The sequence below is a fragment of the Etheostoma cragini genome, chromosome 12 (genome assembly GCF_013103735.1).
Source record: "Etheostoma cragini isolate CJK2018 chromosome 12, CSU_Ecrag_1.0, whole genome shotgun sequence".
Lineage (NCBI taxonomy): Eukaryota > Metazoa > Chordata > Actinopteri > Perciformes > Percidae > Etheostoma > Etheostoma cragini.
In genome coordinates this window covers 19,204,273-19,217,180 of record NC_048418.1, presented here as the reverse complement: position 1 = coordinate 19,217,180, position 12,908 = coordinate 19,204,273, and the positions used below count along the sequence as shown (strand labels likewise).

Below are 12,908 nucleotides of genomic sequence, written 5' to 3'. Positions count from 1 at the left end.
TGGTCTCTAATCTGAGTTGCTGTTAACTGTTGGTTAAGATGAACTTATCCTCTGCAGCAGAGGTGACTCTTGGTCTTCATTTCCTGGGTCGGTCCTCATGTGAGCCAATTTTTCCGGACTGACCGTTATTTCTTATAGTAATGATAGCCACTCGTTTCTCTTTACTTAGCTGATTGGTTCTTGCCATAATAGGAATTCTAAAAGTTGTCCAATAGGGCTGTTGGCTGTGTATCCACCTAACTTCTGCACAACACAACTGATGGTCCCAACCCCATTAATAAGGCAAGAAATTCCACTAATTAACCCTGACAAGGCACACCTGTGAAATGGAAACCATTTCAGGTGACTACCTCATGAAGCTCATTGAGAGAACACCAAGAGTTTGCAGCACTTTCAAAGAAGGGTGGCTACTTTGAAGAAACTAGAATATAAGACATGTTTTCAGTTATTTCACACTTTTTAGTTAAGTACATAATCCCACATTTGTTCATTTATAGATTTGATGCCTTTAATGTAAATAGTCATAAAAATAAAGGAAACTCATTGAATAAGGTGTGTCCAAACTTTTGGTCTGTACTCTATACAGGCCATTCATATATATTTCACACACATGTATGTAAACATGTGTGCATGATGTTATATGTGTAAAATGTGTTGCTGTGATTCCATAAGACATATAGCTGCTGTATTTTTAATGTAATTGTGTGTCAGTGTTATGCACTCTTTCTAGATCATGTATTTTTGTTTAAATTCAACTAAATATTCCTGAATTTAAATTTTCTGCTGTTTCACAGTACGTGTCTTTTTGTGGGGGAAATCATACGGGAACCACACAGATAACATTTAGCCAACCATAAAGGCACCTCTATTATAGAGCTCAAAAAAACAAACTGATTAGTTGATAAAAAAATAATTCATAGTCAACTATTTTGATAATCATTTGAGTATTTCTTTCAAGGTGAAATGAAGTATGCATAAAGGTGTCTATAATAGGCTACATCCACATCCGTGAAGGTAAACAAATACTGTTAATGAGTCGCCACATGCAGGTGTAGGTCCGTATCTATGATGTTGCGGTTAGAACGGCAGCTAAGAATGGTTTTCATTATTCAGTTTCTTATTATTTCTACAGTTAATGGATTCATTGTTTAAGCCTTCCCAATTTCTCAGAGCCCAAGGTGATGTCTTTGTATTGCTTGTTGGGTCTGACCAAAGTCCAAAATGTAATCCTGTTCATTTTAAAATTATAAATTAAAAGAAAAGCAGCAAGTCATCACATTTGGGACAATGCAAAGCAGAGAATGTTTGGAGAGACTAATATATTTCAGCTCTATGAGAGAATGTTGTACAGTACACGTGAGAACAGTGGAGAAATGTGAGTGAAGTAACAATAAATGATAAATCATCTGCTTCCCAAGCATGCAAACATTGCCTGTAGCCTGATGGTAAATCTGATGCAATATTAATGTTCAGAAGCACTTTAAATGATGTCGTAGATTCTTATATAATCAATATAACAGCTTTTTACAGACTGTCAAATGGTTTGAATAGACTTTGCATCACTTAGCACTGAAGTAAAACTGGCTACACATCTGTCATTAGATTTAGATTTGGATTTTTTTGCGTGAAACTAGGGCTAAACAGTATGTTTTTTTTTTTTCATTGTCATTGCAATATTAACTGGTGCGATACACATTGCGAAAGACAATCAAGAGATTTTTTTATCAGTAAAAAAGTGGTCTTTAAAAAGTAACTGTCATTCTTTTTTTAGTTTTGCCTTTTATATTCAATTTGATGTTCAATTTGTCCGCTAAAAGCATGTTAGAAATGATTTCCTTTTCATTTGTTTTAAATTCAAAAGGCAATTATTTTTTTCAGAATTACCAAAAGCAGCAGAAATGCAGAGCTGAGTACACTTCAGTCTCTGTTTATTTATTGCAAGTAATGTTATCGGGATATTCAACAACGTTGCTGCATATTGCACATATTGTGCAGCGCTAGTGAAAGCCAAAGTAAAATCAGAAACCCACTTGTTGAGGTAAAAACAGATCACACAGTCCGCCACCCGCACCAAATCAGACTCTACTGCATTGGTGCAAAAATGATTCCTTCAAAAGAAGGTTGGTAATAATCAATCACCTATAATCCCATCATCATGTGTTTATTTTTCTCAGGTCAAACAGAGAGTGCCAGATTGACCAGCACCACAGGAACCAGTGCCAGTACTGTCGACTGAAGAAGTGTTTCCGTGTTGGCATGCGCAAAGAAGGTATCTGTCCACCCTGAACCCTAAATTCCCTTGGAAAGGTTTAGAGACACTGTGGTACACACTGTCATTGTACATGTGCAATATTGCAAATACTTTAACTGTATTGGTATATAATATGAAAATTATTATTATTTCCTTCAGTGAAGAACCTCAGAGAGTCCCGTTACCTAAATCAGCTGCTCTCATAAAATCACAAAATCAATCCTAGTTTAATTAGTCTTTGTCATTATGTCGCCTCTTCTGCTCCATGAGCTCCATAGTGCAGAGAAAATGCCACACATGGCTGTCTCGGCGCTATCTTGGCTAGGCAAGCCATGCGTGTAAGCTCAATACCACGTATTAAGTGGCTTAATCTAGTGCTTGTGTAAGAGTGACTGAGAGGAATACACTGCTAAGACACCCGCGTCCCAGAGCCTTAAGCCTCCAGTTGAATCTGCAGAAACCCTCGTTGTGGTGGCTCGATCTGGCAGAAACCAATATGGGGATTTCACCTTAAGTGTCGGGGTCTATAGTATCGCGAAAGACACTCTGAGATCTGAGCGTAGAATACATCTGTGTATGAAGATTGGGGTACAGTAAGGTCAAGGCAACAGAATGTTGCAATTCCCTTCCAGGATGAATATTTAAAAATTTGAATGGATAGTAAACTCTTTTCTCAGTCTTTGTTTGAATTCCATAGATAACCTTCATCTAGTCTGACTGAATATTTTCTCCTCACTTACATGCTGTACTTGAGGAATCCGTCTGGGCTTGATTGTGCCTCCTTTAATCTTGGGGGAATAGTTTCCTAGTCGGGCCTAGCCTGTCTGTTGATAATCTGACAAACAACGCCGGCTGTACTCAGTTTTAAGTTTTTTTTTTTTTCTCCCCGTTTTCTTCACCAAATCCCTTCCCACACCCCCCCTTGTCCTTTCTTCCTCTCCTCGCCTCTCCTCTCCTCCCCCCTTGTACCCCAACCAAACTACAGCAGTTCAACGCGGTCGTATCCCCCCTCAGCCGAGCCTCAGCCCCTCTATAACGCCCATTGGTGGCGCGAGCGGCCTCGGAGGCGGCGACTTCTATAACAACAACAACAACAACGGGGGAAGTGGCGGAGGTCAGCCGGTGTCCGAGCTGATTTCCCAGCTGCTGCGAGCCGAACCGTACCCCAGCAGTCGGTTTGGACACCAGTACAACCAACAGGCGGGTCCCGATAATGCCATGGGGATTGATAACATCTGTGAACTGGCTGCCAGGCTACTCTTCAGCACCGTGGAGTGGGCCAGAAGCATCCCCTATTTCCCTGAACTGCCTGTGTCAGACCAGGTTAGCAGGTTGGATTGAATGTGTTCGGATGCATAATTTGCAGTTATTCCTATGTTAAGAAACAGGCAGTGATGGAATGTAACTAAGTACATTCACTCAAGTACTGTACCCAGGTACAAATTTTGAGTTACTTGTTCTTTACTTAAGTCTTTTCTTTTGATGCCACTTTCTACTTCTACTCTGCTACATTTTAGAGAGAAGTTTTTACTCCACTACTTTCATAGCTTTGGTTACCAGTTACTTCACAAATTGAGAAGTTTGCTCAGAAAACACATGTAGTTTGTAAAATACAATGTTGTATTATAAATTAAACTAACCAACAATATAATGGCCTACAAGTCGTCCTGAACACACACCTGTTTGGATCGTTTTCTGCATTAAGTACTTTTACTTTTAATGCTGTAAGAATATTTTCCGGATGACACTTATAAACGTGTACTTAGGTAACATTTTCAATGCTGGACTTTTGGCTTGTAACAGCAACACATGGTGTTTTCATAGTGTGGTATCAGTACTTTTACTTACATAAAGGATCTGAATACTTCTTCCTTTCACCACTGGAAACAGGACAGGTTGCCCACATCAAAACAAAAAAATATGAAATGAACACAGTGAACTTAAAAAATGGATGGTGAGAGTGTAGGTCAATCTGATTAACAAAACCCGCAGGTGGCCCTGCTGAGGCTGAGCTGGAGCGAGTTGTTTATCCTCAATGCGGCGCAGTCGGCCCTGCCGCTCCACATGGCTCCACTGTTGGCTGCGGCCGGCTTCCACTCCTCGCCCATGTCTGCGGAGCGCGTGGTGTCCTTCATGGACCAGGTGAGGGTGTTTCAGGACCAGGTGGACAAGCTGACCCGGCTGCAGGTGGACTCGGCTGAGTACAGCTGTCTCAAGGCCATTGCATTGTTCTCACCAGGTGAGTTCTCTTCTGTCACTCCAGCCATTAACTGTTGCCTGTAAAGTTGTTGGACTCGAGAGAGACAGTTTTAAAGAGACTGGTCAAAATGAGTGCTGCAGTGGCTCAGGTATTTTTACTTTTTGTCTCTAGCATCTCCCAAAACGCTGGATCCTACATTTCCCATGATGCAACTTAATAACGTCTTTTGCCAGACTTTCAGTTAGAAACATGTAGTCTCCAAGCATAAACTGAGATAATGTCATCAGGGTTACTTTTCAGACTTCACAAAGCTCCTGCAGAGCAACAGAAGACACACTTAACTGTTTCCACTTGCTGAAGAGAACCAAGCACGACTAGGAAAGAGATCTTCACGTGCCCTTCTAACAGATAACCATGAGTTGGAATTGAACACACAAAAACTAAGAGTCTGGAAGCATATCACAGGCCCACAGCCGTAAAACTGTGGATCTTAAAAATTGAAACTAATCTGAGAATTCCCCGGCTGTGGCACCATCTCCTGGCTTATTCATGAAAATGCAATGATGATAATTTTTTTAAAGTGCCTTCCTTAAACAAATTGCTTTGTGGCTGCCTAAAATCAAAAGCATTTACAGTTTTTTTTTTTAAACTAAATGACCCCATCCTGCTGTTTCCTTAAAGCTATGATCAGCGTTTATACGTTTTTAAATGTGTTCTTTTTATATGGAGACATGCTGAGGCAATGTATCTTTGTGTATTTTGTGTTCCCCTTAAGGGCATTTTATTACATTATCTGTTGGGATTTCAACCTTCCTCTCGACTCATCGCAACTCTTTATGTAACCAGCCCACACTCTTAAATAACTACCTCCTCCTTCCTCCCTCCCTCTCAGACGCCTGTGGTCTAACAGACCCAGTCCACGTGGAGTCTCTGCAGGAGAAGGCTCAGGTGGCTCTGACAGAGTACGAGAGGATGCAGTACCCAAGTCAGCCTCAACGCTTCGGGCGCCTGCTCCTGCGTCTCCCCGCCCTGCGCGCCGTTCCCGCCAGCCTTATCTCGCAGCTCTTTTTCATGCGCCTGGTAGGAAAGACACCCATCGAGACGCTGATCCGTGACATGCAGCTCTCCGGAAGCTCCATCAGCTGGCCGTATGTCCCGGGACAGTAGCCCCTTTAGGGACAAGGTCTCCGTCTGGGATTTGTGACGACAAGGACCCACAGGAAACCTCCTGACTCATCACTATCCATCTGTGTGGTTGTCAAACTGCAGTGCCAGCTGGCCGTCATATGTACTGTACTGTAAGCGCTCTATTTCCCCTCATGAAACGAGCTCTCTGTCCTCACACGGTCCTCCAGTGGAGAGACGAGCCAGCTCCAGGCTGGATCTGTCTTGTTGCCAACCCAGTCGTTCTGGTGCCAGGTCTCCGGCCAGAGACCAGCTTTTCATGCTGGGCTCCGATATGGCCACCACAGCCAGTCATGTCACCACCCACATGTCATAGTGACTAAAGACGCTGCAGTGTCATGTAGAGGGCAGCAGCACCCTGCTACAAGTACATCCTGAGGACAAAACTGTCCCACGGCTGAAATTCGGCAGAACACTTTTCCCCCACACGGGGCTCATTTTCCCAGTGGGCTCACCATTTGTGATACAGTGACCTTTTTATCCACACCAATGAACTGATAACATTACAATACGGTATCATGATGTGAAAGGACCGAATGGAACAGCGGGAACTCAATATAAGAGAAAGTAAAGGCTTTGTTGTGAGAAACATTTAATTCCACCGCTCTCTCAGCTCGACGCTGAGGAGGAAGCCAATGAGCTGATCAAATGGAACAGAGAGAAAACAAAACCAATGGAAAAATCACCAAAGGCTAACACATCATCCTCAGAGATGGTTTCTAGGTACAATAATTAGTACCCAAAGCAGAGACAAAGAGATGAACGGACTCTTGTTACTGCCCGACTATCATGTGAACAATGCATTTACATTTATTCACTACACTATTGCTGTAGTTGAAGATTTTTCACAAAAAAAAAAAAGTTACATGAGAGTGGACTAATACCTCGCGAGACATCAGAATGCTGCAGTCTGATATTTCCAAAACGCAAACCTCTGTAAATGTTGTTCACCAGAAACCGCCTTCTTTTTGACAACTGCCTTGTTATTCATTATACATTTGGGACACATAGGAAATATGAAATGGGTATCGTAAACTTTCGTCTTGTATCTTTTTAAAAAGGATCCCCCAAGTAATTTTCACTTGTTTCGGATATGAGTTTTGACTGACTGAATAAGGTGAATTCAGCTAACCTTTTTTTGGGTTGAGCTTTTTATTCTTATTATTGTTGTTGTTGTTGTTGTTATTATTATTATTATTATTATTATTATTATTATTATTAAGAAATGGCAGGCAGACATTAACTCGGGTTCTCTTTAAAGAAACCAATCAAGATTCAAGAATTAGTTATTGTTGGTGAGAGTTTATAACCAACATTACTAATTAAATACCAGTTTACGTCGATCAATGCTGTTTCTGGGGTTAATGATCCCTTTAAAAAATACGTATTGAAATGTATATATTGAGGCCAACTTTGTCTTTTTGCATGTTCAAATGTTGTTTTTGATCTCTGCTAAGTGGAGACTGTTTAATTCTTTTACGTTATGTAATTCAAGGTTCATTTAAACATTAAAGTATTGCTTTCACTGTTAGCTCCTAGATGTTTTTTTTCTATATGTATTTACATGAAAATACCTCTTTCATCTGTTTGTATGTCAAAACAGAAGCTTATCTTCATGCCATTACAGCTGATACGACAGAGACGCTCTGCGTCGGTCTCTACTGTTGTGAATGATGGGAGACGAGACTGTAAAGGATGGAAATCTGGTGGGGGAAGAAAAACTGCACTTGGAGGATATTCAATGCCAAAACATCTCTCTATCTGTAACAAGTTAAAAAAATACGGGCTTTGCTAGTCCACCGGGATTTACCTCACACGGGTATTTCAAAAAGGCAAGTTTACAAAATCGCAAGTAAAATATTTGAAACAAAAGAACAAGGTCAACCCTAAATGCTGAAATCGGTTGTAGTGAGTTTTCAGACACAAAGTAGAAGGATGTAACTCTGCTTCTGGATCTACTGCAGGGCCTTTTTGAAAGTTGTTTGGAGATTCTTCTTTTAGGCAACAGCTCACACCACCACATTATCAAAAAAACAAACATAAATATGATATTAATGTTTTCTTATCTTTGTGTTACTGAGTTCTTAGGTTTTTAAAATGTCACGTAAATGTAAAAGTTGTCAATATGTCTTTTATGTTTTGTGTTTTTTCAATCTACTTGAAAGAGTGTTGTGATACATCTGTATGAAGAATGCCAAATAAACACTGCAACATGTACCATAAATGTATAAGTGTATTAATCAAAGGGAATTCATATGCCAAAAACTGAGGTGTCTTAACTGCTGATTTATTTAAAGGTCCCGTATTCTGAAAAGTGCCATGTCATGTCTTTTTTGATTATGAAGCAGTACTGTGAAAGTATCAAAGCGCTCAATGCACACAGCCCGTATTCAGAAATGGTGCCTTTAAACGAGGCGCCAGGACTTCAGTGCGGGTATGATGTCAAAACTATACTATATAAAGTAAATATATAGGGTTGGGTATCGTTTATTTTTGGTTTTTCCCCATACCAGTGCTCAGATGATAATTTTAAAGCGGTGCCAAAACCAAAAGTTACTAACAATAACTTAAAACAATAACGTATTTCACCAGTAAATTGCTAAAACCAACCACTAGATGGGAAATGGGTATATTACAAAATTTGATTGCACCACGAGGCTTACCAGTTTCAAGTTAACATACCGTGTGTTTTTCGGCAGCTGCAGACTGTTGTACGTCCCACTGTTGAGATCCTCTACAGGGAAATACAGACACAGGTTACACTGTTTTAACTGTGTTGAACCCAGCTGCTAGCTAACGGTAGGCTAATGTTACTTGCTGCTACAGTAAGTATAATGTTAACTACATTCATGTGCAGCAATGCTTCTGTTGTCTAATGTCTAATGAGCATCAGAGGGCAGCGCAGGCATTAAAGTGACACCGAAATGAGAGATAGCGGTTGTTTAGGCATCTGTGCCATAACAATAATAATACGTTTTATTTGTAATGCACTTTACATTTAAGACAAACCTCAAAGTGCTAAGACAAACCTCAAAGTGCTGACGGGTTTAGGTACCCAACCCAAACCATATCTAGGTAGAAAGTGCTGTTACAATCATTCCCCGGCTGCAATGACGGTGCAGAGAAGCAGAGAGCCAGACAAGAAAAAGCTGACCAATTAGAGAAGACTGGGCTTTTTTTGACTGGTGCTAAAACAGAGTGTTTCAGACAGAGACAGAGGGCAAACACAGGTATACAGACAGACACTATGACAAAAAGAACATGTTTCTTGAACATTTAAGCAAATAAACATGTGCTAGTAGAACACCAAAATAGTATGAACCTGATAAATCTATTTTCCTACCATTTCTGTTGCTACATCTTCAGTCATGACATTCTTTATGTATAAAAGCTGACATTCATTAATTCCCACACTACAACATTCTGGAACAATTAAGCAGTATTAAATTGACACTGAAAGTAAAATCCAACACAATGTACAACAAAATGAAATGTTAACAGTGCCAAGTTGTTACAGCAAAGCAGAGAGAGTCTACCAGTAGCTCTGTGCAGACAATAATCCACTCTGACAGCTGCAAAAGTAATACAGAAGTTGTAAGCATTGGGGTTAAAAACATTCACGGGTCAGTGAATGAGGCCAGCATGAGGGTCATGTTGTACTGAACTGTTATTATTCAAACAGCAAAGCCGTAAAACTGGAGAGTAAATGGAGGATAAATCCATGTTTCTTCGGCCAGGTCACACATCTGTCAGTGTTCCTCCTCAGCCGTTTGGACAGATTATTAAGACATGAGACTATACTAACAAAGACCTTGGTCAAAGGTTTTCACCAGACGTTTGATGTGGAAAAGTTTTTCCCGAAGTTCTATGCACTGCTTCTTCTTTGCTTGATAATCTGACGTCTAGAAGAAAGAGAAATTTAAGCTAAAAAATTATCAATAGTAGTAGCGATACTTGTAGAAGAGTAGCTTAACATTTTGAGAAATCGCCCATTCACTGTTTTTGTAGAAAGTTAGATGAGACGATTGTTACTGTTAAATATGAAGCTACAGCTAGGAGATGGTTAGCATAGCTTAGCATAAAGGTTGGAAACGGCTAGCCTGCCCAGTTTTGTGCTAAGTGAGACTATTTTCTTACTTATATTCCGTTTCAGTTTCTAATTTAAATTTGGCATCTTGGTAACTAGGCTCAGCTGAGACTAAAGGAAGTCACTGCACCCGGCCAATAATTGTTACTTCAGGCTAGCTGTGTCCCCCTGCTTCCAGTCTTTATGCTAAGCTAAAACAGCCGAAGGCTGTAGCTTCCATATTAACTCTCGAAACATGAGAGTGGTAATAATCTCATTTAACCCTCGGCAAGAAAGGGAAATAGGCATATTTCCCAAAAGGCTATTCCTTTATTTCACATTAAGAGACCACTGATCGAATTCCACTTACCCTTTTCAGGTCTTTGAGTCGGTTATACTCGTCTGCCACACCCTGAAAATGAATACAAATTCTTTCACTGAATTGGGCTGACTTTTCACAGTTTCTGCAGGTTTCAACAAGTCAAATTCGAAACTTTAATGACAATATGAATTAAATGATTATGAATGACATTTAAGACCTTTTTCACATTAACTAAGCCCTAAATTCATTTTTAGTCGTAATACAGCAAAATTATGTTTGGACTAGGGAAAGAAAGAACTACTAACACCACGGAATAAATGAAATGAGCTTAAGAAGTAGTGTTACATGAACGTAGGAAAATAAAGACCTGTTTAAAGTGATCTAAGCCCTTGAACACGAAGAATATTACTTTCTCTAGCCTAAAATTTTGATTTTTAAATTTGAGACTTTTTAAAACCCTGCGGAAACCAAGACAAGACAATTCTGGCTTGGTGCGACTTCACTGCTTTGTCTTTCTATGGCAGTTTAATGGACTCTCACTGAGGATGAATTAAACTCTTATAATTAAAAGTCACAGCTATGACTCCATATTCTCCTGGCGCTCAGTCCTGGATTCTTCCCCTCTGCACTCCTCCATCCTGTTTTTCTCTACCTGGTACTTAATGGAGGCCTCATCTAACATGTCCAGTTCTCGGCTCAGCTTGTGCATCTGGTCACTGATGTCATCCATTTCAGCACAGAGGCTCTTATAGCGGGCCAGATCCAAGTCAAACTCCTTCTTGTACTGGCGGCGCCGCTTGTCTGACATTATCTCTGGGTACAGCCTGGAGTCGGAGGTTAACATGAAGACATGAAATAAGTAAATGACTATTACATTTAAACTATTATTGAGGAAGAGGAAAAAAGAGAAGGGAATGAGCATTGTTTCACTTGTTTTCTTACCACTATTACATTCAAAATAATTCAGAGTTGGCCAAATTGCTTGCTGAAGACCGTAGTAATGCTGGACCGGTGTTTGTTGTAATACAGCATTTTCTTCTAAAAGACAATATTAATACTTTTCAGGGCAAGGTGCATTATTTCCATTAATACTGTGATTGATTAGAAAAAGAATAGTTCTAAATACTTTTTTTTAAACTTTGATTTAACTAAGAGGTTTTTGCTTCACGCTGCTGCTAGCCAACATTTAGGCACCTTTAAACTCAGCCTTTTCCTGCCTTAAAAGACAAAACAATACAAAAATTTACATTCTGTTATTTTACATGGAGGAAAGGAATCTGTAAACGGTACAACTCATTGCAATAAAGGTCTTTAACCTTGATTACTGAGTCACTAAACTTAAATATCTTATCAGCCCAATTCTTCACTATGATATTGTTTGAAATTTAAAAAATAATAATAATAATAATAATAAATTTTATTTTTAATGCACTTTACATTTAAACAAATCTCAAAGTGCTACAGTCAAGGTCATAAAAGCAAGGTAAAAACATCAAAGTAAAATATCTATAAATAGTGCAACAACATTTTTGTGCAAGGTTAAAACTCATAAGTTCTGCTAAAAAAAATGCTAATAAGTTCTGATAAAAAAAATGCCTTCTATCTTTTAGTTTGTATTTGAATACTTGGGGTTGTATTTCCTGTATTCCTCTTTAATGAATTATGAAAAGACACTTTGAACTGCCACCGTGTAGTATCTGCTGTACAAATAAACGTGCTTTACTCAGATGACGAGCATACTATGATTGCAGTATTAAGTAGCAGGCAGCAGAGAAGTGGCCCACCTGTACAGGCTATCTGTGTGGTCCTGGTCCAGCTCATTGCCAGTGTCTCCGGTGGTGCAACCGGTTTCACACGGGGACTCCATCCTTTCCCGAGCAGCAGTCCTGGGCTCTCGGCCCTTCCTCCGTTCCTTCTCCACGTGATAAGGAGGAGGTTTCCTCATGGTGTCGGTCTCCTCTGAGGAGCTGTTGGAGCCAAGTGTGACCATGCTGTTCTGGCACAGAGGCTCAGCACCCCGACCATTACCGTTGTCAGCAGCAAAACTATGGAAAAACAAGACAGGTATTAGATGACCGATTATGTATTTGTGTTAGAATGTCTAAAGCCACATTCATATACGTTGCATTTATTTATTTTACTTATTAGAGTTTAAGCTCTCTTAGTATATCTGGGCCTGGATCTCTTATATCAAGTACTTTGAGTTTCAGAGCACCTATTTTACTCCTTTACAGGATCATATTTGTACTCTCGGGGTCTGCTAGAATAGGTCTGTGTGCGTTGATGTTCAAAAAACATATTATGTTTCTCTCACTGCCCATCGCTGCAGCCCCTCTGCCTGAAACATTAGGCTCATTGGCAATGAGCCTAATGTTTGTTGCCTGTAAAGTGAATTTGAGCCGGCGGAGTAGGGGGGACGGTGACAAACACGGCAACCCAGATAATTTTTTTGTTTTGTTATTGTGTTTTTTTCAAAGGACTTTAAGTTTCATATCTTAAGTTTGTATTTTCATACATTTTATCTATCGGAACTTTAATATATTTTGATGTTCCGTAGATGTGGCAATAAAACAAATTGTTATCATATTATTTTAGTGAGAACTCATAAATAACTACAAATAACTAACGTTAGGGAAATTTGTTTATGTTTTAACAATGTTACACGTTTATGGATTTAAAAAACATACATATATCGGCCGATACATCGGCAAATCGGATTTTTTAATTTTTTTAACCAAATATTTGTATCGGTCTCTGCCTTAAAAATCCTTTATCAGTCAGGCTCTATAGCAATTATTATTATTATTTGTTATGGTTTGGGGTTTTTGTTGGGGTATCTTTCCTGTTTGGCCTTCCCTGTGTTTTTGTCCCGGTTTTCCCGCTA

General features: G+C 39.6%; 2 protein-coding genes across 4 annotated transcripts in view; one reads left to right on the top strand and one right to left on the bottom strand.

Moving 5' to 3' along the window:
* The window catches only part of nr2f6a (nuclear receptor subfamily 2, group F, member 6a), a 22,327-nt gene extending 15,765 nt beyond the window's left edge, over positions 1-6,562 (top strand). For 2 of the 3 annotated variants that reach the window (XM_034886895.1, XM_034886893.1), the window contains exons 3-6: positions 2,175-2,269; positions 3,237-3,574; positions 4,244-4,490; positions 5,344-6,562. In XM_034886895.1, the coding sequence (XP_034742786.1) occupies positions 2,175-2,269; positions 3,237-3,574; positions 4,244-4,490; positions 5,344-5,618 (955 nt within the window). In that variant the 3' untranslated portion in view covers positions 5,619-6,562. The remainder of the gene's footprint in view (positions 1-2,174; positions 2,270-3,236; positions 3,575-4,243; positions 4,491-5,343) is intronic. The other variant, XM_034886894.1, reaches the window with a different exon arrangement.
* A 1,637-nt stretch (positions 6,563-8,199) lies between these two features.
* Positions 8,200-12,908, bottom strand: part of zgc:154006 (uncharacterized protein LOC563016 homolog) — a 12,889-nt gene continuing 8,180 nt past the window's right edge. Inside the window, exons 5-8 of the mRNA XM_034886841.1 lie at positions 11,809-12,069; positions 10,677-10,848; positions 10,073-10,114; positions 8,200-9,538 (exon numbers count right to left, since the gene is read on the bottom strand). Of these exons, the coding sequence (XP_034742732.1) occupies positions 9,437-9,538; positions 10,073-10,114; positions 10,677-10,848; positions 11,809-12,069 (577 nt within the window). The 3' untranslated portion in view covers positions 8,200-9,436. The remainder of the gene's footprint in view (positions 9,539-10,072; positions 10,115-10,676; positions 10,849-11,808; positions 12,070-12,908) is intronic.